The sequence below is a fragment of the Rhinopithecus roxellana genome, chromosome 4 (assembly GCF_007565055.1).
Source record: "Rhinopithecus roxellana isolate Shanxi Qingling chromosome 4, ASM756505v1, whole genome shotgun sequence".
NCBI classification, from domain to species: domain Eukaryota; kingdom Metazoa; phylum Chordata; class Mammalia; order Primates; family Cercopithecidae; genus Rhinopithecus; species Rhinopithecus roxellana.
Genome location: NC_044552.1, coordinates 26,739,221 through 26,763,774, shown reverse-complemented (window position 1 = coordinate 26,763,774; position 24,554 = coordinate 26,739,221). Strand labels below are relative to the sequence as shown.

At 56.9% G+C, this 24,554-nt stretch overlaps 1 protein-coding gene across 2 annotated transcripts in view; it reads left to right on the top strand.

Moving 5' to 3' along the window:
• The window catches only part of COL11A2 (collagen type XI alpha 2 chain), a 29,794-nt gene extending 11,508 nt beyond the window's left edge, over window positions 1-18,286 (top strand). For both annotated transcript variants that reach the window (XM_010357872.2, XM_010357870.2), the window contains 57 exons: window positions 20-61; window positions 295-357; window positions 692-766; window positions 1,211-1,297; window positions 1,529-1,585; window positions 1,733-1,786; window positions 1,890-1,943; window positions 2,042-2,095; window positions 2,279-2,332; window positions 2,523-2,576; window positions 2,659-2,703; window positions 2,826-2,879; window positions 3,305-3,349; window positions 3,546-3,599; window positions 3,785-3,829; window positions 3,965-4,018; window positions 4,244-4,288; window positions 4,523-4,576; window positions 4,706-4,750; window positions 4,940-4,993; window positions 5,327-5,434; window positions 6,432-6,485; window positions 6,780-6,833; window positions 6,943-6,987; window positions 7,072-7,125; window positions 7,251-7,295; window positions 7,441-7,494; window positions 7,593-7,646; window positions 7,881-7,934; window positions 8,358-8,465; window positions 8,616-8,705; window positions 8,891-8,944; window positions 9,182-9,289; window positions 9,428-9,535; window positions 9,676-9,729; window positions 9,833-9,886; window positions 10,083-10,190; window positions 10,386-10,439; window positions 10,618-10,671; window positions 10,897-10,950; window positions 11,113-11,166; window positions 11,507-11,614; window positions 11,986-12,039; window positions 12,234-12,287; window positions 12,434-12,487; window positions 13,212-13,265; window positions 13,531-13,638; window positions 13,747-13,800; window positions 13,941-13,994; window positions 14,232-14,339; window positions 14,493-14,546; window positions 14,853-14,888; window positions 15,077-15,130; window positions 15,245-15,512; window positions 16,075-16,187; window positions 16,540-16,746; window positions 17,171-18,286. In XM_010357872.2, coding sequence (XP_010356174.1) covers window positions 20-61; window positions 295-357; window positions 692-766; window positions 1,211-1,297; window positions 1,529-1,585; window positions 1,733-1,786; window positions 1,890-1,943; window positions 2,042-2,095; window positions 2,279-2,332; window positions 2,523-2,576; window positions 2,659-2,703; window positions 2,826-2,879; window positions 3,305-3,349; window positions 3,546-3,599; window positions 3,785-3,829; window positions 3,965-4,018; window positions 4,244-4,288; window positions 4,523-4,576; window positions 4,706-4,750; window positions 4,940-4,993; window positions 5,327-5,434; window positions 6,432-6,485; window positions 6,780-6,833; window positions 6,943-6,987; window positions 7,072-7,125; window positions 7,251-7,295; window positions 7,441-7,494; window positions 7,593-7,646; window positions 7,881-7,934; window positions 8,358-8,465; window positions 8,616-8,705; window positions 8,891-8,944; window positions 9,182-9,289; window positions 9,428-9,535; window positions 9,676-9,729; window positions 9,833-9,886; window positions 10,083-10,190; window positions 10,386-10,439; window positions 10,618-10,671; window positions 10,897-10,950; window positions 11,113-11,166; window positions 11,507-11,614; window positions 11,986-12,039; window positions 12,234-12,287; window positions 12,434-12,487; window positions 13,212-13,265; window positions 13,531-13,638; window positions 13,747-13,800; window positions 13,941-13,994; window positions 14,232-14,339; window positions 14,493-14,546; window positions 14,853-14,888; window positions 15,077-15,130; window positions 15,245-15,512; window positions 16,075-16,187; window positions 16,540-16,746; window positions 17,171-17,311 — 4,032 coding nt within the window. In that variant the 3' untranslated portion in view covers window positions 17,312-18,286. The remainder of the gene's footprint in view (window positions 1-19; window positions 62-294; window positions 358-691; window positions 767-1,210; window positions 1,298-1,528; window positions 1,586-1,732; window positions 1,787-1,889; window positions 1,944-2,041; window positions 2,096-2,278; window positions 2,333-2,522; window positions 2,577-2,658; window positions 2,704-2,825; window positions 2,880-3,304; window positions 3,350-3,545; window positions 3,600-3,784; window positions 3,830-3,964; window positions 4,019-4,243; window positions 4,289-4,522; window positions 4,577-4,705; window positions 4,751-4,939; window positions 4,994-5,326; window positions 5,435-6,431; window positions 6,486-6,779; window positions 6,834-6,942; window positions 6,988-7,071; window positions 7,126-7,250; window positions 7,296-7,440; window positions 7,495-7,592; window positions 7,647-7,880; window positions 7,935-8,357; window positions 8,466-8,615; window positions 8,706-8,890; window positions 8,945-9,181; window positions 9,290-9,427; window positions 9,536-9,675; window positions 9,730-9,832; window positions 9,887-10,082; window positions 10,191-10,385; window positions 10,440-10,617; window positions 10,672-10,896; window positions 10,951-11,112; window positions 11,167-11,506; window positions 11,615-11,985; window positions 12,040-12,233; window positions 12,288-12,433; window positions 12,488-13,211; window positions 13,266-13,530; window positions 13,639-13,746; window positions 13,801-13,940; window positions 13,995-14,231; window positions 14,340-14,492; window positions 14,547-14,852; window positions 14,889-15,076; window positions 15,131-15,244; window positions 15,513-16,074; window positions 16,188-16,539; window positions 16,747-17,170) is intronic.
• The last annotated feature ends 6,268 nt before the right edge of the window (window positions 18,287-24,554 follow it).

Genomic DNA, 24,554 nt, shown 5'->3' with positions numbered 1-24,554 from the left:
TTAACTTTTGACTCCACAGGGTATGCTTGTGGAGGGGCCTCCTGGCCCAGAAGGCCCTGCGGTGAGTCTAGCAGTGACCTGGTGACCATGCTTTTCTCAGAAAGTCCTGCTATGTGCTCATCTGAGCCTTCCCCACATATGCCCAGGCCTCCTCCTCAGAACTCTGGAGCATCTCTCCAATCAACGCTTCCCAGATTCCCAGATCTCTTCTGCACAGACCACTCCTTAGCCACAGGCTGAGTGCCCACACCTGTCTGAATGCCCACACCTGACCCTTACTGTTTTGTTCCTCAGGGATTGATTGGTCCCCCTGGCATCCAGGGGAACCCAGGCCCAGTTGGAGACCCTGGAGAGAGGGTAAGGGGGTGTCCTCTATGTGAGGGGGGAGCTTTGGGGGAGCTAGTGGTATCCAAGTAGGGGCTGCCATGCCCAGTAATTTCTTGTTAGGTGGCTTGTTAATGAATGAGGGAATGGTTGTGCTTCCCAGCAACCAGAAAGGAGGGCAAACTCTGGTTGGGGAGGGTACTAATCTGGTTTCTCACCCTCAGTTTTCCCCATGGGGGTGGGAGACTCAGGAAAGAGCTAGAGGAGTCTACACTTATTCTGTTGAAGAGGATATTTCAAAATCATGCTAAGATCTTGATGTCCCCTTATCTGTCACCCCATCTTTTGCATTCTCTTCCCACTCCAGGGCCCTCCTGGCCGAGCAGGGCTCCCTGGATCAGATGGGGCTCCTGGTCCTCCTGGCACATCTCTCATGCTCCCAGTGAGTTGTCGCTTGGGTTTTGGAACCTGCTGATGGGGAAGACAAGGAATTGTGTAGTGTTATCAAGAACCAGATGGGCAGGAAAGCTATGGAGGAGTCTCTAAAGATCATCATTCCAAAGGGATTTGTCTTTGGGGTGGGGGAGATGGGTCCTCATCAGATGACCTAGAGCAAAACACCAGTCTTCTAGGACTGGGCGGAACAGCCTATATTTCAGGGACTCTAGAACCAAAAGAGAGTCTTTTGGAGGCAGAGGCTGGACAGTGGAGGAGGAGGGCAGGAGTTGAGTTTCTGGAATCCTCTAAGTGGTTATCTGGAAGCCATGGGAAATGCTGGATGGGCAGAACCTGGGGCAAGTGGCAGAAATGCTGGAGGAAACCTCTGCCTGGGAGGGTCCCATGGCTTTCTTGGAAGAGAATCTGGATCTTCTCTCCTTGCCCTCAGTTCCGATTTGGCAGTGGTGGGGGTGACAAGGGCCCTGTGGTGGCGGCCCAGGAGGCTCAGGCCCAGGCGATCCTGCAGCAGGCGAGGGTGAGTGGGGCTGCTTCCCTGGAAAAGGAAGGCTCTAGGGGGCACTGGAAGGTTTGGTTGGAGTGAATGTGGGGCAGGGGAGGCCTGGGTTGGTTTGGGGTTGACAGGGAGGTTGGGGAGAATCCTGGGTAGTGGACGAGGATCAGGAGAGGAAGGGTGAATTTGGAGGGTGCTGGGGCTGGGGGTTCCCACTGCCTCTCCCTCAGCTCTGCTGTCACCCTGCTTCCCTAGCTGGCGCTCCGTGGACCCCCTGGCCCCATGGGATACACAGGACGCCCTGGGCCCTTGGTGAGTGAGCAGGGTGCTTGGGTGGAGGATGCTTTATTTGTGTGTGTGGTGTGGATAGTTCTGGAGAGGCGCTTCTTTTGGGGGAACACTCAGAGGCCACTGCTGGGTGTGTCCTTCGTTACGACCGTCCTCTCTTCTCTCTCCCAGGGCCAACCTGGGAGCCCTGGCCTGAAAGGAGAGTCTGGAGACTTAGGACCTCAGGTGACCACCCTCCTCCACTGCACCCCAATGTCTGTTCCCCAGCTCAGTCTCCCTCACTCCCCTTCCATGCCTCCTAACCCTACCCCATCTCTCCTCTTACCAGGGCCCCAGAGGACCTCAGGGACTCACAGGCCCTCCTGGCAAAGCTGGACGAAGGGTGAGTGCCCCAGGGGTGGATGGGTGTTTGGGGAGACAGGGCCTGCAGTGTGGGGGACTGTGCCCCTACTTGCTCTGACACTTCCCTTGTTCTCCCAGGGCCGGGCAGGTGCTGATGGAGCCCGGGGGATGCCTGGAGAACCTGGAGTGAAGGTAGCAGACTTGGGCCCCTCCCTGAAGCCTGTAGCCTTCAGCTCACCCTGGGCTCAGTTGTTTCTTGGGGATGGCCTAGTTCCCCAGGCTCCCCCAGGATCAGTGCCCCAACTCAGGTGCAATAGGGAGGGGTGGGCTTGGACAGGGCCGTGTCCTCACTCTGGCTGCCCCTCCTCCTCCTAGGGTGACCGAGGTTTTGATGGACTCCCAGGGCTCCCTGGAGAAAAGGGCCATAGGGTGAGTACATTAGTGGGTGTGTGTTGTAATTGGGGATAAATCTTCTGTGGGAATGAGGATAGGTAGGGAAGGGAGGTTGGAGGCTTGGCAGGAGCTCGGTGAACGTAATGGGTCGGCTAAGTGCAGAGGTTCAGTGTCTGCCTGTGTTGGGGGCTCTGAGGCCCCTCTTACGAGTTCCCCCATTTTGCAGGGTGATACTGGTGCCCAGGGCCTTCCTGGTCCCCCTGGTGAGGATGGAGAGAGGGTAAGTGTAGTGGTAAGTGTAGGGGCTGGGTGCAGGGGAGGTCTAGAAGGCACGGTGGCTTCACCATGTCCTCCTCCTCCAGGGAGATGATGGGGAGATTGGGCCTCGAGGGCTGCCTGGAGAGTCGGTGAGTGTCCAAGGGCTGGTGCTGGGGGAGGGGGCTCTGGGGAAGCCAGGAGGGGGACATGGGCACTAAAGGGACACAGTTTTATCCATTCATGCTGTCTCCTCCCCTCACCCTGAATGCAGGGACCTCGAGGTCTCCTTGGCCCCAAAGGCCCACCTGGTATTCCTGGACCTCCTGTAAGTGACTCCCTGACTTCTGACCCTGAGGTGACCCCTTGACCTCTCCAACTCTCCACCTTTGTAGCTGCCTTCCTGCTCTCTCTCCTCTTTCGGCATGCTTCCCATTCCCCATGAGCTCCCCCTGCTCTGGCCCCACCCTGCCCTGCCTCAGCCTTCACTCCCCATGCACAGGGAGGGCCATGTGGTGTGGTGCCCCGAGGGCCCTTGGGCATAGGAAATAAATCCTTGAGAAAAACAAAACGAATGCCCACAAGCCCACAGATCCACAGTCCCACACCCTGCAGGCCTGGGCCAGCTGTGTTTGCTTGGGTTCAGGATGGATTGGAGGTCTGACCGTCCCAACCTTGGGAATGGCTGGGCCTCTGAAAACCACAGGTCCCTCTGGGCCACTTCAGGCTGCTCACACCCGTCTTGTGTTTCAGGGCGTCCGAGGCATGGATGGTCCCCAGGGTCCCAAAGGGAGCTTGGTGAGTGATGGATGGGAGATCCCGCCCCCATTCTTATCCCCCGAGGTCCCTGCCAGCATCCTGTTGGCCACTATTTTGACCCCTGCCTGCTTCCTGCTCTTGCCCTCTTGGCTGTCACTGCTGGGACTCAGCTCCATGCTCTACATTTGTTCTGTCACCATCTCCTTCTGACCTGTGCCTGGTCACCTGTTTCTAGGGACCCCAGGGAGAGCCAGGACCTCCTGGACAACAGGGCACCCCTGGGACCCAGGTGAGTGGCGCCCCTAATCCCTTCCCCAATTTTCATGGCTTCCCTTGAGCTTCCACAATGGGTCAGATGCTGGAATGATACAGGAAATTAAGGGTCTCAGGCCCTTGTTGCTCATGCTTTGAATGGGGCGGCTGGCTGGAAGAGACCCTGGGAGGCCCCTGTGACTTCTCTTTCCCTGTATATAGGGTCTCCCTGGGCCCCAGGGTGCCATCGGTCCTCATGGAGATAAGGTAAGTGACTAAGTGATTTGGAGGACAAGGGGTTTAGAGTGGGGATGTAGAGAGAACCCTAAATGTCCGCTGGGATTTTGTCTGTGTCCAGACATGACCCTCCTAGTGACCCTGAGCCTCTTTGTCTTCCTGCAGGGTCCTCAAGGGAAGCCAGGGCTCCCGGGCATGCCTGGCTCCGACGGACCCCCGGTGAGTGGGCCCCCACTTCCGAATCCAGTTCCCCTGGCCTTCCGCCTCAGTGCATGACCTCAAAGCTTCTTCAGTGACCCTTGCACTGAAAGGTTACTGGTGGTGCTTGTCCATGGACAGTTGGCTTCACTCGGTCACAGGAAATTTGGGTTGGAAGAAGTGTAGGGAGGGGTACAGAAAGGGTGACAGGGGCCACTGGTCACATTTTCTATCCCTTACTCCCAGGGTCACCCGGGGAAGGAAGGTCCTCCTGGAACCAAAGGAAACCAGGTGAGACCTTTCATGTCTTTAACCCCTGAGGGAATCTCTACCCAGACTCTAGAGCCACAAAGTCCTTGGGATTTCCTTCTCTCATTATTCATACAGCTCTGCCACATTCTCAATTCCTGTGCCCTGTAACGCTACCCAGACAGCAATGTTGTTACTTCCATTTCCCCCACCCCTGGAGGTCCCCACAGTGACACTCTGAGGCCCCTTTATAAATGCCTCTCTTTTTTCTTCCAGGGTCCCTCTGGACCTCAGGGTCCTCTAGGATACCCAGGACCGCGAGGGGTCAAGGTAACTGACCACCAGGCTGGGAGACAAAGGGCTGTGGTCAGGGGAGCCATATGGGGTCTTAGGAGTTTGGTCCTTCCAACCCACCTCCATCCCTTGATCACTCTACTTCTATGCCCTGTCTAATTCTAGGGTGTGGATGGAATTCGGGGTCTGAAGGGTCATAAGGGTGAGAAGGTGAGCACCATGCCCCCAGCTTCCCAGCACGTCAGTCCTGCCATCTCCTCTCTTCACTGCCTTCCCTCCAGCCTGCCCCGCACTGCCCTCCAGCTCCTGAGCCCCTGCTTCTACCTATGTTCTCGGAATCCCCATTAGAACCCTAGCCCTCTGTCATCTGTGGTGTCCTCTCACCTCTATCTTTCTCAGGGCGAGGATGGCTTTCCAGGGTTCAAAGGTGACATAGGCGTGAAAGGTGACAGGGTGAGTAGAGATTCCACACTGGCCCCAGCTCCGTGTCCTGCTGAGCCTCCACTCTGGAGACCCCAAGCAACAGTTTATTCTCCTGAGTCTCCAGACTCCGCAGTTCCGGTGCTGTGTTCTCTTGGGAGCCTGACCCCTACAGGATGATAACCCCATGGTCGGTGTCACGCCTGCCCTCCCATCACTACACTATCCCTCCCTGCCGGCTCCCTGTCCTGCAGTGGCTCCTGGGATCCCTCCAGCCCTCCTCAGCCTCACTGATGCCCATTTCTCCTCTGGGCCCAGATCCTACCTCCAGTCCCCGACACTCACCTCTCCTTCCCTCTCACACAGGGCGAGGTTGGAGTCCCTGGTTCCAGGGGAGAGGATGGTCCTGAGGGGCCAAAGGGACGCACTGGACCGACTGGAGACCCTGGGCCCCCGGGGCTTATGGGCGAGAAGGTGATGGGATGAGGGTTTTGTGCCTGGGTCCTCTGGAGGTGTGGGCACTGAGGTCAGGATGGGCATGGGGGGTGCCCGCAGCTGAAGTCAGCCAGTCAGTTGAAGATGGCCATGCATTAGTTATACTTCTCTTTGTGTAAATGGCATCTCCCAGCTGCTGATGGGCAGAGGGGATATATAAGAAGTCAGGGAAAAGTCCCTGCCATGAAGAGTTGGATGGAGATGAGGCTTAGAGAGTAGCTGTTGCTTCAAGGCAGAGTGAACATGCGTTCGGACTCCAAGCAACAGGAGTTCTGAGATGAGACAGTCTAATAGCAGTGAGGTCTGTGGTCTCCTGAGCTGACTCTCCCCAGCGCTTGCCCTATGCCAGGTGCTGTGCTGATGCGTCCTATGTATCCTATGAGGTAGGCATGTGACAGTACTGTTTCGCTGAGGTTTTACAGAGGCACAGGGATGCTTGTTAATTACATGGCCAGTGAAGGGCAGAGCCAGGGGTTATGCCCAGGCAGTCTGGCTTTAGAGTCTCTGCTCCTAAGCCCTGCTCTGCAGCTGCCTGGGCAGGATGAGCCCTGGAGCCTCTGGGGAAGGGGGCATGCACAGGAGTCAGGGTGTGGTGGGCAAAGGGCCTGCAGGGGGACTGGTCTTGGTGGAGCAGGAGTGGGTGCTGGGGTAGATCCCACCTCCCTCGTGGGGTAGATGGAGCTGAGGTTGACAGGTGGGAAGCAGCTAGATCACAGTGACCCCGAAGGACCTGATACCTCTGCAGGCGCAGGGGAGGTGGAATCCCAGCACTAGAATTGGGGAAAATCCACTCGTGAGAAGGAGAGATTACAAAAGTCAGGCAGCAGTGGGGCAGGCAATTAGGGGCTAGAGGCTGGGGTGTGTGGGGTGTGTTGCTGGCTGGGGGCTGGCCATTATATGTGAGGGTTGAGGTCTCCAGGGGTGGAGCAGCATCTGGGTCTCCTCTCACTCCTAACTGCTCCCTGTCCCTCCACAGGGCAAGCTGGGTGTTCCTGGTCTGCCTGGCTACCCTGGACGTCAGGGACCCAAGGTGATGCTATGCCCCATACGTGCCCCTCTTCCTCTCCCTTCCCTGATCCCTGATTCCAGGAAGCACAGATGCAGGGCAGTGGGGGACCCCAGAGGGAATTTAGCTGACCCCCATTTTATAGACGACGAAAGAGGCCCAGAGAGCAGCAGGGGTTTGTCCAAGGCCACTTAGTTCTTGGCAGAGCTCAGGTCTCCCTCGCCACTGCCTTTTGTGGCCTCTCCTGACCCCCTTTGCCCCTTCCTGAACCCTACCTTTCATAACTTTTCAATTTCCCCCCTTCTCTATTCTCACCAGGGGTCCCTAGGATTTCCTGGCTTTCCTGGTACCAGTGGAGAGAAGGGAGCCCGGGTAAGCTGGGGGATGAGAGGGGATGAGAAGGGAAGGGCTGGAGAGGTGTAGAGGGGGTCTGTGGGGAGTCTCACGCTGGGTAATGTTCTCTCTGCTTCATTCCCATCAGGGCCTGTCGGGGAAATCAGGGCCTCGGGGAGAACGGGGCCCCACGGTGAGTGCTGGGGAGACAAACAGGTGGCTCAAGGTCCAGAGGGAGGCATTTGGGTTTCTCTGACAACTCCTCTGCCCTCTGTAGGGTCCACGGGGTCAGCGGGGACCCCGAGGTGCCACTGGGAAGTCTGGAGTTAAGGTGAGTGGTCTCTACAGGGCTCCATCTGCCCCCTGCCCACTCAGCCCCAGCCCTCTGTCAACACCCTGACCTCAGGGACAGCTGGAAAGCAGCTCTTCCCACTCCCTGACTGTTTCCCCCCACAGGGAACATCTGGTGGTGATGGCCCCCATGGGCCCCCTGGAGAGAGGGTGAGTATGGATCGAGAGTCCCCTTCCCCTGAACTCCCCAGGAAGCCTGGGTGAGCCAGCTCCCTCCTCACCTCAGGGAGGAAGCTGAGTTCCCCCCCTCAGCCCATGGCCCCATTCTCCTGACTTCCACCACCTCTGTCTCTAGGGCCTCCCTGGACCTCAGGGTCCCAATGGGTTTCCTGGACCCAAAGGACCCCCGGTAAGTTGGCCCTGAGCTCTGACCCGCCTCGCTTCTCTGAGTCCTTCTTCCCTGCCCTTTCCAACCGAGAGTTCACCTGACACCTGAACCCCTTCCAGGGCCCCCCTGGGAAGGACGGGCTGCCGGGACACCCAGGCCAGAGAGGAGAAGTGGTGAGTGATGCTCCTGGCTACCCATTCTTGGGGGGCTCCCTCAGACCCTTTAACCCCAGAGCTGTCTGGAAAGTCCACAGGGACGTTCTCCTGGCAGAGTGGAGCCTGCCCTGGTGCTGCTCAGACCCAGGGCCCAGGGCTTGGTGTGATCCTGCCTGGGATCCCTCCTCCTGGGAATCTGCCCCATAGCGCCCACACCTGCTTTCACTGCATTCTCCTCTCTTCCTCGCCTAGGGTTTCCAAGGGAAGACCGGCCCCCCTGGTCCTCCAGGAGTGGTGGGACCTCAGGTACGTTTGTCCCTAGGAGAGAATGGACTCCAGACCCTAGCATTAGTCTGTCTGCCCCTCTTCTCTCGGTCACACATCCCTGCCCCTGGTCCGCCTGACCCAGACTCCTGGGGCTGGGGTCAATGGTGGGGGCTGGGATTTCAGGCAGGGGTCCTGAACTTCAGTCTGTTTTTGGGTGCATTCTCATCATCTTGTCCCCCAGGAGAGGCAGTTCCCCTACAGAGACACAAGGTGGTGTAGTTACTCCACATGGGGCAGGAAAAAACCCAGCAGTGGCCCAGGAATGCTGGGGAATTTCCCGGGAGCTTTGGGGCAGGGATAAAGGGGTTCTGGAGGAGTGCTTTAGGGTGGCCAGGTTGGGCTCTTTTGGCAGACAGTGGGATGAAGGGCCTGAGACTGGGAACTCTCTCTGCCTTTGTCTAGGGAGCAGCAGGAGAAACCGGCCCTATGGGGGAGAGAGGTCACCCAGGCCCCCCAGGGCCCCCTGGAGAGCAGGGACTACCTGGGACAGCTGGAAAAGAAGGAACAAAGGTCAGTGAGGGGCCAGGCAGAGGGGAAGTTGGGGAACTGGGGATTGGGGTGCTGAAAGGAACAGGTAATTGGCGATTTGAGGGGGGCTCGAGAGCTCTCTGTTTAATCTGGGAGCATGGCTGTGGCTCATCACCTCTCCTTTCCTTTTAGGGTGACCCTGGTCCCCCTGGGGCCCCAGGGAAGGATGGTCCTGCTGGTCTGAGGGGATTCCCAGGAGAGAGAGGCCTCCCAGGCACTGCTGTGAGTGTGACTCCCAGACCCCTGCCTGTCACAAGCACCAAGCATCCTGAGTCCCCTCCCTGACCTTGTCCCTGACCCCCTCCATGTCACTCCCCACTTGTATCTTTTGGAACCTGTCTTCCCTCCCCAGCCCTCACCCTTCTCTTTCCACGAAGTCTCATCTTCCCCAAATGTTTGGTTCATAGGGTGGACCTGGTTTGAAGGGGAATGAAGGTCCGTCTGGCCCCCCTGGCCCTGCAGTGAGTCTGGGGTTCCGGGGTGGGGGGGTGGTAGAAAGGACCCAGGAAAGGGGTGGGTGAGGAAGGGTAGGAGTGGCATTCCGATACCACCAGGGGCTGTGGGGCTGGGCAGAGGCTGTCCAGGGACAGCCAGAATGCGTCTGATTTTGGGATCTTCTGGGAATTTTGGTCTGAGGTTCTCTGGTATGGGCGAGCTGGGGTCTCCTTCCTGGGGGTCTGACTCATCTGTTCTCTCAGGGCTCCCCTGGGGAACGAGGTGCAGCAGGATCAGGGGGACCCATTGGTCCACCAGGGCGCCCAGGCCCACAGGGTCCCCCTGGAGCCGCAGGAGAGAAAGGCGTCCCGGTGAGTGTGGTGGTCCTGGGGTGGGGCTCTGGGGAGGGGTCTGTGAGCCTAGGGTTGATGGGCTATGACAAGTTTCCTGTGGGGTGTTTGAGGGTGAGGGTCACCTCCAGGCTATGACTCCTTTGTCCTGTCCCACAGGGTGAGAAGGGCCCCACTGGCCCGACAGGCCGAGACGGGGTGCAGGGTCCTGTGGGGCTTCCTGGTCCTGCTGGGCCTCCAGGTGTGGCTGGAGAGGATGGAGACAAGGTAAGGGACCCCACAGACCCCCACAATCTTCTCTCCAGATGAGATGGCTGACCTGGGCATGACCCCTGGCCCCTGTCATGTCATCCTTCCCACTCTACCTATCACCTTTCTCTAATATCTTGTCTGTCTTCTCCTCCCAGGGTGAGGTGGGGGACCCTGGACAGAAGGGCACCAAAGGGAACAAGGGCGAACATGTAAGTGTCCATGACCTTGACTTCTGATCTCCTGGCCTTTAACCTCGTTCCTACCTGATCTCTCTCCCTGTTTTGGTGTCTCTGACTCTCTTCTCTCACCCAGGGCCCTCCTGGACCCCCTGGACCCATTGGTCCTGTGGGGCAGCCTGGAGCAGCGGTGAGTCACCCCTCTACCCCCACCAAAGGCCCAGCAGCCTCTGGTCCTCCCTCAGCTCCCCTCTGCCCTTGGGGCTGGGAGCGGGAGCATGGGCTCTGGGCATGGCACCCAGCTCTGTGTGGTATTTGTGGATAGAGAACACCTGACCCATGACCCATCCCTGTGTTCTTGACTCTGCTTTCCCTCTACCCTGCAGGGAGCAGATGGGGAGCCTGGAGCTCGGGGACCCCAGGGACACTTTGGAGCCAAAGGCGATGAAGGAACAAGAGGATTCAATGGGCCCCCAGGACCCATTGGCCTACAGGTATGTTGGGGGATAGGGACAGGGGCTGAGGGGGGGTCAGGATGGGGTGATGTTTGCCCCAGACCTGCCAGCAGCCTGCTGATGAGGACTTGTGGGCATGTGGGTCTGAGGGGAGGGGACTGTGGGACCTATCTGCCTAGGGTTGCGCTTTGAGTGGGGTGGTCACCTGTGCCCATGTTTTGTATACCTGCACAGGGTTTGCCAGGCCCCTCTGGGGAGAAGGGAGAAACAGGAGATGTGGGTCCTATGGTGAGTGTGACCCCTACTGACCCTAGCCCCCATACTAGTCACCCCTCTCCCTGGCCAGCCCTCACCCCACACCCCACTGCCGACTCCCTGGCCTGGCTTCTCGTCCTCCTGTCTCTACCACTTATGCTCAGCCGTCTCACTTCCCTTCCCCATCTGTGGTGTATCTCTTTCCCCCCAGGGACCACCTGGCCCCCCAGGACCTCGAGGTCCAGCTGGACCCAATGGCGCTGATGTGAGTCATCTCAGCCCCTGTCCCTTCAGATCAATGTGTCTGGTCCTCTGCCTTCCTTTCCCAGACCATAAACTCTAGTATCGTCTCAGGGGCCAAGAGAAGCCCTTACTCCTGGGAGGCCTCCACTGCCTCACTGCTGTGACCTTGGGCTGCTCATCTGGGACTTTGCCCCTGAAATGGCACCTCCTTCCTAAGCAATGACACCTATTTCTGTTCCTCTTCCAGGGCCCACAAGGTCCCCCGGGAGGTGTTGGGAACCTCGGTCCCCCTGGAGAGAAGGTAATTGGGAAGGGGGTGAACGGAGCAGTCATGGAAGTGGGGGATGAGAGTTGGATTTCTGCCAATTTTGGTTGGGGTGACAAAAGAGAATGAGATGTGGGGAATATCAGAATTTTTTGGCCAGGGAAGGAGAGGAGGTTTTTGACTCTAATCTCTTTGCAGGGGGAACCAGGAGAGTCAGGATCTCCAGGCATCCAGGGCGAGCCAGGTGTCAAGGTGAGTGACAGCTCCAAGGCCCTACTCCCCAATCCCCCTCACCCGCCTCAACCCTGACTCCACTTTTCCTGTGACCTCCTTGAGCTGGAACTCCTCTGCAGCAAGAGTCTCTGCTCCCTGCCATCCTCTGTGAGGCCTGATCCCTGGTCTGAGTGAGCCCTTCTTCCCCTTCCTCAAAGGGAAGGGGACCAGGGGACTCCCCTTATAGGCTTGACTTTCTGTGTGTGTCCCATTGTCACTGAGGGGAGTAGGGGATGGCTGAAGGTGTCTCGGAAGCAGAGGCTGCAGCCCTGATCTTCAAGACCCCCTGGGCCATCTGTGTCCTCCGCTTGTTCTGCAGGGTCCACGCGGGGAACGTGGAGAAAAAGGAGAGTCGGGGCAGCCCGGAGAGCCAGGACCACCAGGGCCTAAAGGCCCCACAGGCGATGATGGCCCCAAAGGGAACCCTGTGAGTTTGGGGCGGTGGGGATGGAGTCCTCTCAGGCCCTGTGAACGACAGACCTGGGAATATGGGTGTGTGTGAGGGAGGATCTTGGAGTGTGGGGAGCCCCGGATTAAGGGGATGCACTGGAAATGGGGCATCTGAAGGGATGCATGGGGTCTAGGATCCAGAGAGAAAGTGAGAGATGCCCTGCAGTTAATACCCTGAGGCATTATACAACACACAGTGCACGTGGTGGGGAGAGGGGTGCAGAGACCTCTTCCTGGGGGGTACCGGTGGACACTGCCTCTAGAGGGCAGTGGCATGTGCCTGTGGGCATCTGTGCTGGGTGGGCTCAGGGAGCTGTGACCCTGACTCTTATTCTCCCTCTGGATCAGGGTCCCGTTGGTTTTCCTGGTGACCCTGGCCCCCCTGGAGAAGGTGGCCCTCGGGTGAGTCTTACTCAGAGAGGGGAAGGGGCAAAAAGGGTGGGGCTTCTATGGGGGGGCCTCTGTGTGGCCGCTGGGCTTGGGTATTGGGAGGCTGGGGTTATGGCAGGGCAGGCAAGGGGATGGGGGATTGACAGTTTTGGGGGTGATGCCAGCCAGGTTGGGGGCCCATCTCTGACCTTACTTCACCTCTGCAGGGCCAGGATGGTGCTAAGGGTGACCGAGGCGAGGATGGTGAGCCAGGACAGCCTGTGAGTGACTGGTGACCCCACAACCCCCCTGAGCCCAAGCCAAGCCTCATCCCCTTTACCCCTCTTCTGTGCCCCACTCCTGAGGGGCTGAGGGGTCCCTTGGCTGGAGGATAAACACTCAGCTACCCCAATTCCTCTCTCCCTAGGGATCCCCTGGTCCCACTGGGGAGAATGGACCCCCAGGGCCACTTGGAAAGCGGGTAAGTGAGGTGGACCCCTGAGACCTCGGGAGGCAGTCCCTGGGCTGTGTGGATGGAGGCTGGGCAATGGCAGGTGGGACGGGCGGGGAGGTGCCTGGTGTCTGCAGTGCCCTGGGTGGGTGTGTGGGCAGGAGCTGGTGGGTTTAAGGGTGTGCAGTATCTCATTGCCCTGGGCAGAGTGTGCATGCAGGAGCTGGTGGGTTTAAGGGTGTGCAGTATCTCATTGCCTGGGCAGAGTGTGCGTGCAGGAGCTGGTGGGTTTAAGGGTGTGCAGTATCTCATTGCCCTGGGCAGAGTGTGCGTGCACGAGCTGGTGGGTTGATGGATGTGTGGTGTCTTGGGCATGTTCGTTCCTGGGTTCTGGTGTGTATGTTCTCACCAGGAGGAGTGGTGGTTACTAACAAAGCAGAATGGAAACTGGAGGAGGGGCTGGCTGGCTTTTCTGTGGGCCAGGGGTGAAACTTTTTAGTTGCTGGGACAGGAGACGGGCCACCAGGTAGGGTGTGGGCAAGTGGCTCTTCACAAATGTACAGACTACCCAGTATCTTCACACCTGTCACAGCTGCATCTGTTCTGCACATCTGTGAATCAGCCCTCTGGGTGTGTCCCTGTGTATGCACATGTGTGTGTGCATGTGTATGTGTGTGTCTAGGACAGGAAGGGGAAAGGGTTGAGCCTGGCTGCCCATGGCCTCACGTGCTCTTCCTTCTCGCTCCATCTGCAGGGTCCTGCTGGCTCGCCTGGTCCCGAGGGGCGACAAGGAGGGAAGGGAGCCAAGGTGAGGGAAAGGCCGCCCTGGTGCTGGAGCATCCCCTCCGCCTCCCACCCCTCAGATGCCTCGGTCCCCAGATGCCTACCCCATGTCCACCTCTCCCATGTTGGGACCTTTTGGGGAGAGGCGTTCCCTATACTTGTTCCTGCGCTAGGGGCTCCTAGAGTTTGGCCCTTCCTCCCTGCCTCACATCTTCCACCTTGGACCCTCTGCCCCCTGCCCACACCCCACTCTTCTGCCCTTCAGGACATGTTCCTTGTGTGTGTTTCAGGGAGATCCTGGTGCTGTAGGTGCCCCGGGGAAGACAGGCCCGGTGGGTCCTGCAGGCCCAGCAGGGAAACCTGGCCCTGATGGTCTGAGGGGGCTCCCAGGCTCAGTGGTAAGTCACCGCAGGGAAGGGCTGGGCTGGGATGGGAGTGAGGAGCCATGGGAGGGGTGCAGTGTGGGGATGCTCCCCCTGACCCCTGTGGTCCCCTCAAATCTTCAGGGTCAGCAAGGCCGACCTGGAGCTACAGGCCAGGCTGGGCCCCCAGGTCCTGTGGTGAGTGACTGGGATAGGGCTGGGTGAGGGGTGAGGGTGCTGCCCTGGGACAGAGCTGAAGCCCTGGAGGAAGTGGAGACTGTTGGGGAGAACTTGGTCCCACCTCTCCCTTGAGAGAGTGATTTCCCATCTCTCCACAGGGACCCCCAGGGCTGCCTGGTCTCCGGGGCGATGCTGGAGCCAAGGGAGAGAAGGTGAGTGACAGACACGTGGCCAGGTGTCTCTCCCATCACCCTCGACCCTGAAACCTGTGGGACCTGAGTGCCCACTGCTCTGCTTCAGGCCTCCAGCAGCCAGTCCCAGGGGGTCCCTGCTCAGTGAGGGCCACTCACGGACCCTGTGCCCGGCTCCCACTCCGTGTCTTCTTGGCCCTTCTCCCCATCCACATGACTCCTCTTTGCATTCTCTTGACTGCCTGCACCCTTCTCTAGGGCCACCCAGGTCTCATTGGACTGATTGGGCCCCCGGGTGAGCAGGGAGAGAAGGGAGATCGGGGACTTCCTGGGCCTCAGGGCTCCCCTGGGCAGAAGGGTGAGACGGTGAGTAGAGGGCACGGTCCTGGAAGTTGTGGGGGTTGAGAGTAGGGTGGAGAGGGGTGGAGTTGGAGTTGGGACTCAGCTGTGGGTGAGTGAGCAGATGCTCAGGAGGGTGTGGGAGGAGGACCCGGTTGAACCAGACCCTACCCTTCCTAGGGTATCCCAGGAGCATCCGGCCCCATTGGTCCTGGAGGCCCCCCTGGCCTCCCGGTGAGTACTGCCTCTGTTCCTCCACCAAATCCCCTAAACCCCTCTGCTGCCGGCCCATGGCCTCCCAATGACTTCCACGGAACCACCAGCCTAACAAGCATAGTCCTCAGGGTCCCCCATTTGTCCTGTCACCCCCAGTCCCTCCTCCCCATACTTCCAGGGCTGTGAATGTCCTGGTATTCCCACAGGACTGCTCCTCCTGTAGTAACCCAAGGCTCCTGTGAACTTGGGACCTCGCCTCCCCGCTCCTCCGAGTCCTGATCTTCCCCTGCAGTGACTGTCTCTTTCTTGTTCCTCATTTCACAGGGACCTGCTGGCCCCAAAGGAGCCAAAGGAGCCTCAGTGAGTGACCCCCTTCAGCTCTGACCTTTGCCCCACCCCCCTCTGGACTTGATGATGTCTCTCCAGGGCAAATAGACTCCCCGCAAGGAGCCCCTTAATCCCAGCCAGGAGGCTGATTTGATCCTTCTGTGACCTTGATCCATGCTTGACCTCTTGATCCCTCCATGACCTCATTTATTCCTTGTCAGGGCCCAGCCGGACCCAAGGGAGAGAAAGGTGTGCAGGGCCCTCCAGGACACCCGGTGAGTGAGGAACCGGGGCCGCTCCCAGAGCCATTCCCCTCTGCTCCATTGCTGCCACACTTCACCCTCACACTAACCTCATCTCTTGCCCTCTCCATCTGTCCCTGCACCCAGGGTCCCCCGGGCGAGGTGATCCAGCCACTGCCCATCCAGATGCCCAAGAAGACTCGGCGCTCGGTGGATGGAAGCCGCCTGATGCAGGAAGATGAGGCCATACCGACCGGGGGAGCCCCCGGCAGTCCTGGGGGGCTGGAGGAGATCTTTGGCTCACTCGACTCCCTGCGGGAGGAGATCGAGCAGATGAGGCGGCCGACAGGGACCCAGGAGAGCCCTGCTCGCACCTGCCAGGACCTAAAGCTGTGCCACCCAGAGCTGCCTGATGGTCAGTGCCAGCCTCAGGGTGCACAAACATCTCCCCAACAGCATGGGTACTGAACAAGCAGAATGGATGCTGGGGGAGTCCTGGAGAAGGTGTTGGATTGAGGGTGAGGGCTGAGGGGCTGGGAACTGCAGCTATTTACCAACCAGATCAGAAGTATCCCAATACTTTAGCAACTGATCTGGGTCAGTATGTACCAGTTGGTTATCAGCCCAGTGTCTGCAACAGCAGATAAATATACATATGTGCACACATCTGTTTGCACCTGAACAGGTGAATCTATGTGATCACCTGCAACCACATGTTGTCCTAGAATGAGGCTGTCCATACTCGGACCTCCTCCAGTCAGACGGTCTGGGGTTACTGTTGGGGGCAGAGGTGTCACGTGATGAAAGTGGGCTGCAGCGGTAGGATGGGCTATATTCTAGGGTTCTGGGAGGGAGGAGGACCAGGAGACTAAGAGCATGATGGGGAGGGCTGGGAGGGAAGAGGGAATGTGGAGGCAAAGAGCATCTTGGAGCCTGGACCTGGGTGGCCCTGACCTCCCCTCTCCCTCACCCAACAGGAGAGTACTGGGTCGACCCCAACCAGGGCTGTGCTCGGGATGCCTTCCGAGTTTTCTGCAACTTCACAGCAGGGGGTGAGACCTGTGTGACACCCAGGGATGATGTCACGCAGGTGAGAGCTGGCCCCTGGCTGCCCCTCCCCTGCCCCGTAGTGCATCCCCTCAGGGCCTAGTGGTTTCTGGGTTTTGGTGACAGTCCTCTGGCTATTGCCCCCCATGGAGCCTGCCACCCTTTCTCCACTTCTTAGCTCTTTCTTCGTTTCCTTCTCACCGGTCCTCTGATGTTCACTTTGCCTTTCGTGTATCCCCAGTCTCCTGGCTCCCACTCAGCCCCTCATTTCTTTCCCAGCCCTTGCCTTCCAGCCATTCCCTGCTTATGATTCTGGCTCAGCTGTCCTGGTGCTGTAGATGCTCCTGAGGCCCGTCTCTGTGTCCCCCTGACACCAGCCCTCTCTCTCCTTCCAGTTCTCTTATGTGGACTCAGAGGGTTCCCCAGTGGGTGTGGTCCAGCTCACCTTCCTACGGCTGCTCAGTGTCTCAGCCCACCAGGACGTCTCCTACCCTTGCTCTGGAGCAGCCCGCGACGGTCCCCTGAGACTCCGCGGGGCCAATGAGGATGAGCTGAGCCCAGAGACCAGCCCTTATGTCAAAGAATTCAGAGATGGCTGCCAGGTGGGAATAGGAAGAGCTGGGTGGGGGACTGATCTCAGACTCAGGCTGGAGGAAGGAGGTGGGAAGACCCCTTGGGCAGGGCGCCCAGGGAGAGCAGGGAGGAGTCCGTCCTGCTGGATTGTCAGGGATGCCTTAGGGAGCCCAAAAGCCAGTGAGGAGGGTGGAAAAGATGGAAGCCATCAGGTGAGGTTCACTTGGGTACACATACCAGCGTCACACAAGGTAATGCAGACATGTACACAGACTGGCACATGGCTGCCCAGCAGAGGCACACGGTGGGGGAGAAGCAAGCACATACGCATGGGTACACAGACACTCCCAATCTGTACATCCTGAGTCACCCTGATGGGGCCAAGGTACTCAGAGGAGAGGTGAGCCTGGGCCCCAACCCAGCTCACCCTTTCTTCCCTGTCTCCCCCTGAAGACACAGCAAGGCCGGACGGTGCTGGAGGTGCGAACGCCTGTGCTGGAGCAGCTGCCGGTGCTGGATGCCTCCTTCTCAGACCTGGGAACCCCACCGAGGCGGGGAGGGGTGCTGCTGGGGCCTGTCTGCTTCATGGGATAGGACCTTCTCTGTCTGATCCTGTCCATTGGAACCAGGCCCACCTGGAATCCCACAACATCAGCTCTGTGCCACCTCCCGAGAGGGCTCCTCACCATCTAGGGAGCCTTGGGCCAGGGCACAGAGAGCCCTCAGTCAGGGGCAGGCCAGGGGAGGGGTGAAGTGGTTGCCCGGACACCCCACGGGAGGAGTGGCATCTGGGGCTCTTGGGCCTCCCACCTGGAGCCTGTGACCCGTTAGAGAGCTGAGACCCTTATTTAAAACTCACCTCCCAATTGCCTCAAACAAATGGAAGAGAAGAGAAAGGACACGGTGTATTTTGTATTTAAAAGTAATTATATTAATTATTTAAAGCGTGGAAAGCAAAATAACAAAAAAGAGAAATGCCCACAAAAATCAGCAAATGTTGGAGATAGGGCTCTCGGGGGTGGGCTCCGGCACCCACATCCTTGTGTCAGGACTTTCCTCAGTGACTGTGTGTGGGGGGTTTCAGGGCTGAACCCTCCCTCCCTCCCACCTCACCTGTCACACCCACTGTGAAAGTTGGAATACGTGGTCTCCCTGGCCTCAGGGCTCTGACTCTGCCAGGGTGGGGCTCTCTAACCCGCAGGTGTTGGCTGCCTGGCCCATGTGCACACTGTCTCTTCCACTTGGTCTGGGTCTGGCAGGCACTGCCTGCAACTTGAGGGCCAGGATGCTCCCCCAGGGAAGAAACGGAATAGTGTGGGGTGTGTGCAGGGCTGCATCCAGCAGATGGCTGGAATATTAAAATTCTTCTATATTGGCTGGTAAATTGCCATGGCCCTGAGCCACTGAGTATGTTCATTGCCACCCCTGTCCCTCCCCTGGGAACCCCTCCCCTTCCCTGATCCTGAAATTAAAGGGTTAATGTGTGGCATATGGAAGGGACTCCTAAGGACCCTGTGCTCAGCATCCATGCTGACTGATGGTTAAATAATGTGATTGTTTCCTCCCAGGTGTCTGTGTCACTGCTCGTGTTGTTATTTCAGTCTCCCCCAACACCCATCTGATGTTCCCTCTTCCCAGCTAAGTGGTTACCAGAATCGTATGGCTTAATCCAGATACCCTGCAAGCCCTGCTGGGCTGGGGTGTCAGGGCCCAGAGTTTACAAAGCCTGGGTGACTAGCATAAAATTACAAACGACGCCCCAGGGACACCAGGTAGGGGTTTAGGGTCCCTGTGGGCCCAGGTTCTGACATAGGTGTGCAATTGCTTCTGGGTGTGGGCGGGCACGTGCTCCAGAAGGAGCCTTACATAGCCCAGTCTAATCTCTCTAAATGGGGAGGCTGAGGCCCACTTCCAAGAAGACATTTACTGCATCTGTACCTCTGGTCACCTTATGCCTCCCCATCAGGCTTGTGCTGTGCTATCATGAAGACCAGGGCTGTGGCCAGGCCCTCGACACTCGCGTGTAGTCACGTGCACACTCCTTGAGTCTTTGTGTTGGGTGGAGACGCACAGTCCCTGCCTGTGTCCCCCCACTCTTGACTGACCCCCACTTCCGTAGCCTCCCTCTCCTGGGCACTCAGAAGCTCTGCTCCCTCCGGGTTAGGTGTCCAAGAAGGCCTCTCTTCCAAGGCTGGCCGCGCAGTCGGGACCCCCTAGCTGGCGCCCATGGGGCTTCACGTTCCCAAGCAGCATTGCCTGGCTCCTGCCCGTCAGGGCGCTGCATTAAAACGTGTTCCAGGGCCTCACCCCACCTGGGACGCCTCTTCCTCGCGGGCGCCAGGCTCACGGGTGCGCACCTTTGCGTCCCGGTTTCGCATCGGCAGCCTCGGGGAGGGCCTGGTGGGGCTGCCCTTCGCCCTGAGCACGCGCCCGGGTTGGCTGCGCCCCCGCCCCTCCTCCTCGTACTTCTTCCTCCCAGCGTGTCCCCGACAGCATCGGCTTGGCGGTCCCGGTCCCAACTCATTCTCGCTGGCAGGAAGCCCCACGTGGGCGTCTAGAGGGCCACCCTGGCCCGGGCGGGTGCGCGGAAAAACCTCTGGAGGATGGAAGCCGCTCCTTGGCGCTGGCGCCTCCGCTTCTGCCGCCCCCTAGAGCCCGCGCTAAGACCGCGGCCCTGCACCGGGTGAGCAAAATAATCGCGGTCCCTCAACGCCTCTCCCTCGTCACCCGCTGAGCTCCCACCAACTCCCCTTGACCCAGGAGGCCGAATGGAGGAAGAAGCCCCTGATCTCATCTGTCAGGGGTCCGGTGGTGGATAGGGTTTCTGGGATCACCCATGCCCTCCATCTCAATATCCAAGGCCCAGGGGCTTCAGACACTCCCTTCCCTCCCTCTCAGGGTCAGATCAAGAGAAGATCAGACCTAAATAGGTGCCCCCCATCTGTTTCGTCCGCACCCACTCCCAGCCAAGCCAGGCTGGAACTGAGGTTTCTCTGGCGCTCTTTCTGCAGCTGGAGCCAAACCAACAGAGGTCGCCCCCTGAAAACCAAGAGGACTTTCCCAAAGGTCACGTTTGGTCAGATGCTCTGAGTTCCGAAGTCTTCTCTGCATGGAAACAATGCTATACAGTCACTCGAATAACATTTATATACGGCAGCTAAGTCCCCAGGGCAATCCACAAAAGCCTATTTAATTACACAGTGCTGCCAACCAACCCCATCTAACAGTTTCATGAGGGAGTCTGTGCCAAGTTGCTGTTGAGGAGGCCAGGCCCACAGCCTTCTCTTGGCAGCTAACTTCTTCCTCCCCTCCAGAAAGCTAGAGCCAGGCTCTAAGGAAAGGTGGGAGGGGTTTAAGGGCAGGGCTGTGGAGGCGGGGTTTTGGGGTGGAGCTGGGTGTGAATAGGCCAAGTGCCCCGGCCTCTGGGCCTGTGGGTATTGGTAGTGTCACCATTGGCTGGTGGGCAATGGAGGCTTCTGGATGGGGTGGGAGGAGATAGGGAAGAGAAAGGCAGAGGTTTTAGGGAACTACTTCGGGTCTGATTGGGGCAGAACATAAACTTTTGTTGGAGCAGCCAAGTTCTGAAAAGTATTGACTGCCTATGGAAGGAGTTGAACTTGAACTCAAAAAGTAAGAGAGAGTCATTGATGGTGTTTGAAAAGGCGAGTGATGTGATGGAACTGTGTGCTGCTTGGTGGCGGAGAAGAGGAGGATTTGGGATGGGGCGCGCAGGGAGATCATGTTTTTGTTTTTGAGACAGAGCTCTGTCGCCCGGGCTCTATCTTGAGTGCAGTGGCACAATCTCAGTTCGCTGCAGCCTCTGCCTCCTGGGTTCAAGCAATTCTCCTGCCTCAGCCTCCCGAGTAGCTGGGACTACAGGTGTGCACCACCACCCCCGGCTAATTTTTGTATTTTTGGTAGAGACAAGGTTTCCTCATGTTGGCCAGGATGGTCTTGATCTCTTGACCTTGTGATCTGCCCGCCTCAGCCTCCCAAGTGCTGGGATTACAGGCATGAGCCACTGCGCGGGAGATCTTGTATAGAGGGAGGGCTGTGGGGTGGGTCCTCTGGCCTATCACACCCTTGGAGCTGCTTTTCAGCTTTGGGCTTATATTTTTAGCATTTGTAACTTATAATCAAAAAATAACTTGTGAAATAAAATAAAAATAACTTACAGACCACTTACATCACTGTACCTGGGAGCACCACATATCCTAGAAGGCCATGGGCTACACAGAGCTGTTCTTGCCCTCTCTTGGCTGTCTTGCATGCTGAGGTTTGTAGTTTTGAATGAACCAGGGCAGGTAGGGGTGGAGATGAGACAGAGGAAGGAATGAGTCAAAACAAGGCTCTCAGCCTGGGCAACAATGCAAGATCCCTTCTCTCTCTTTCTCTCTCTGTCTTTCTCTCTCTTTCTCTGTGAGACAGGGTCTCACTCTGTCACTCAGGCTGGAGTGGAGTGGCAAGATCATGGTTCACTGCAGCCTTGACCTCCCTGGGTTCCAGCGATCCTCCCACCTCAGCCTCCCGAGTAGCTGGGTTTCCAGGCGTGTACCAGAAGTTTTTGTATTTTTTGTAGAGATGGGATTTTCCCCCTGTTTCCCAGGCTGGTCTTGAACTCCTGGGCTCAAGCGATCTGCCCATCTTGGCCTCCCAAAGTGCTGAGATTACAGGTATGAGCCACCATGCACGGCCCTTTTTCTCTACAAAAAATAATTTAAAAATTAGCTGGGCAGGGTGGCGTGTGCCTGTAGTCGCAGCTACTCAGGAGGCTCAGGCGGGAGGATCGCTTGAGCCTGGGAGTTTGAGGTTGCAGTGAGCTGCGCTTCTGCCACTACACTCCAGCCTGGGTGACAGAGACCCCATCACAAACAAACAAACAAACGAACAAACTAAACCAAGGCTCCAGCTGCCTCAGAAACAAGTTTCTGGGTAGTAAGTGGTGGCCACCTTGTTTTGTGTTTAACCCTTTTTGCTACAAGTTTGGTGTGGTCAGCAGGGGGCATCAGGGCCACACCGGAGCTTCCTTCTGTCAAGCTGTGCAGTTCGCAGAGACTGTACACGTGTAGGTCATAGTCATGTTTCTCAACTCAAACCTGGAGTAAGCAGAAGTCACCTTGAGTGCTTACAATTGGCCTTCTGTTATCTTTTCTCTCATATTCAGGGTAGTTTCATGGGAACTGGCACTGACAGCAGACTGCCATGTCAGTAGGGAAGACCTGTCCTGCTAGTCCTTGAATAAAGACCAAGGATATCTACAGGGGCATCTCCTTTAGGGCTCTCCCTACATGGCCAGGATGGTAGAATGAACACAGCTCTCAGCTTCCGTGAGAGCCAGCATATCACCCTGTCTGGCTTTCCCTCAACTGGCAGGAGCAGGTCAATCTGTTTTGTTTACTTTGCTCTGGCCTCTTTATTTTTTGAGACAGGGTCTCACTCCCCTTGCCTAGGCTAGCATGCAGTGGTGCGATCATGGCTCACTATAGCCTCGACTTCTCATGCTCAGGTGATTCTTCCACCTCAGCCTCCTGAGTAGCTGGGACTACAGGCGAGTGCACCATGCCCAGCTAATTTTTTGTATTTTTAGTAGAGACAGGATTTCGCCATGTTGCCCAGGCTGGTCTCGAACTCCTGGGCTCAAGCAGTTTCCCCGCCTCGACCTAAAGTGTTGGGATTATCTGGCCTCTCTTTCTGTTAGAAACACCTTACTCTAGGTTGAAGGACTTTTGGTTCCCGAGACATGGATGGTTTCCCAAAGTACAACAGATAAAGGCCACATGGGCTGTACAGCAGCTCAGGTAAAGGTCATGTTCCAGGTCTTCGTCACTTCATCTATAATAGGCTTGGACTCCGGCAGAGTCTCGGGCCAAAGAATGTGGGTAACAGAGATATGTTCCTTGTTGTGTTCACATCTCCCTGGGGCCTGGGCTATATTGTTGGGTTAGGTAATGGGCCTGCTGTCCTCACGAAATAAGGCATACCGGTATTTCTAAAGCTGGGAGAGATTTCTTTTCCTTTTTTTCTGAGACAGAGTCTCGCTCTGTTGCCTAGGCTGGAGTGCAGTGGTGCGATCTCGGCTCACTGCAAGCTCCGCCTCCCGGGTTTACGCCATTCTCTTGCCTCAGCCTCCCAAGTAGCTGGAACTACAGGTGCCCGCCACCACATCTGGCTAAATTTTTCTATTTTTTTTTAGTAGAGACGGGGTTTCACCGTGTTAGCCAGGATGGTCTCGATCTCCTGACCTTGTGATCTGCCCACCTTGGCCTCCCAAAGTGCTGGGATTACAGGCGTGAGCCACCGTGCCCGGCCAATGCCCCGGCCAATGCTGGGAGAGATTTTTATAATTCCATTACTTTCCAGTTGTGGTTATTTTTATTAATACCTGCAGGTTTTCTTTACTTTTAGAGCTGTAAATCTATAGAAACAAACAAACCCCAAACCCAGCAAACATGTTTCAGAAACATTAGGGATAGGGAGAAGATGAGAAATAGCACCCTGTTTGATTGGGGCCCTGGGGAGAGAGGGACTCAGACAAAAGAGTTTGAGTGGCAGGTGGTCTAGTTTTGGGTGGGTGGAGCAGACTTAGGGCCAAAGGTGGCACTGATTTTAGCTGGCAGCAGGCCTCTCTGTATTTCTAACTGAGACTTCTCCTTCCTTTAGCTTAGCAGGGATGCTTTGCTTCTGAGTTGCACATTTAACCTCAGCATCAGTTTCTTCACCTGCAAAGTGGGATAATACTTGCTCTGTAAGGGAATAATTCCCCCTTTAGTGACAGCCTTTGCAATGGAAAGAGAGGGGAAGGACCTGACAAGATGTCTTGGTTCCATCTCCATGCCTTGGTTATTGCTGACACGCGGGTGTCTGAGGCATGCTACTGTCCCTTTTACACTTTTGATCTTAGTGCTGTTAAAACTCCCTACTTACTATTATTATTATTAATTTGTTACAAATAGCAAAATTGAATTCAGAATAGCTTAAGCCCTAGAAGGAACTGATTGTAAAAATATTGGGTTTCTCCGGATTTGAAGACAGAGTTGACTCAGCAGGGAAGAGTGAGAGCAGTTCTGGGGACCTCAGGGGCTCGTAGACTTTGTCCCTGGAGTGTGGATACCCACCACTCAGCAGAGCTGCTCTTGACCTCTGTGTCTCTGGGCTCCATGGTTCAGTCATGGAGAGACAATCTGGTTGGCTTAGCTTGGGTCATCTGTCTCCCTGAGAACCAATTTTCTGTGGCTGAGGGCCCAGTGTACCAACAAACAGGTATGTAGGATGTCTTTTGGTGGAGGTGGAGGGTCGTTGGGGGCACTGTTCCCAGATAATGTGGGATCCTAAGGCCCCCAGAAGGTGTCCGCTCTCTTTCCCTTCTTCGCTTCCGTCTAAACAGACTCCTTTATATGCATTTGACCAGCATGATACATCCAGCCCCTTCATGACCACATTTGCTCTCCCTACCACTCAATCTCCTGGATGGGCAACCCAAAGTCACGTTCAGCTGCTGTGGCCATGAATTCTCTTACCTCAGAGGCCGACATCTCTGCCAGTTCCTATTTTGCCACTTTGTGGTTCAGCACATAAACTTTCGTGGCCATTATATCCAGGGCTGCATTGCGACTTCTGCGGACCCTGTGCACTTTTCTAAACAATAAACTCAAAATCATACTTATGACCATGTTGATATACAGGCAAGTATATTAATATTATATATTAAAATATTTTCTTCAACCTTAAAGTAATTTTTTTTCTATTTTAAAAGAAATGTAAACATTGCCATGGGCTCCAGGGAGTACTGTGGGCCCTAGGCACTGTGGCTGCTGCACATAATGGATCCATGGGCCCT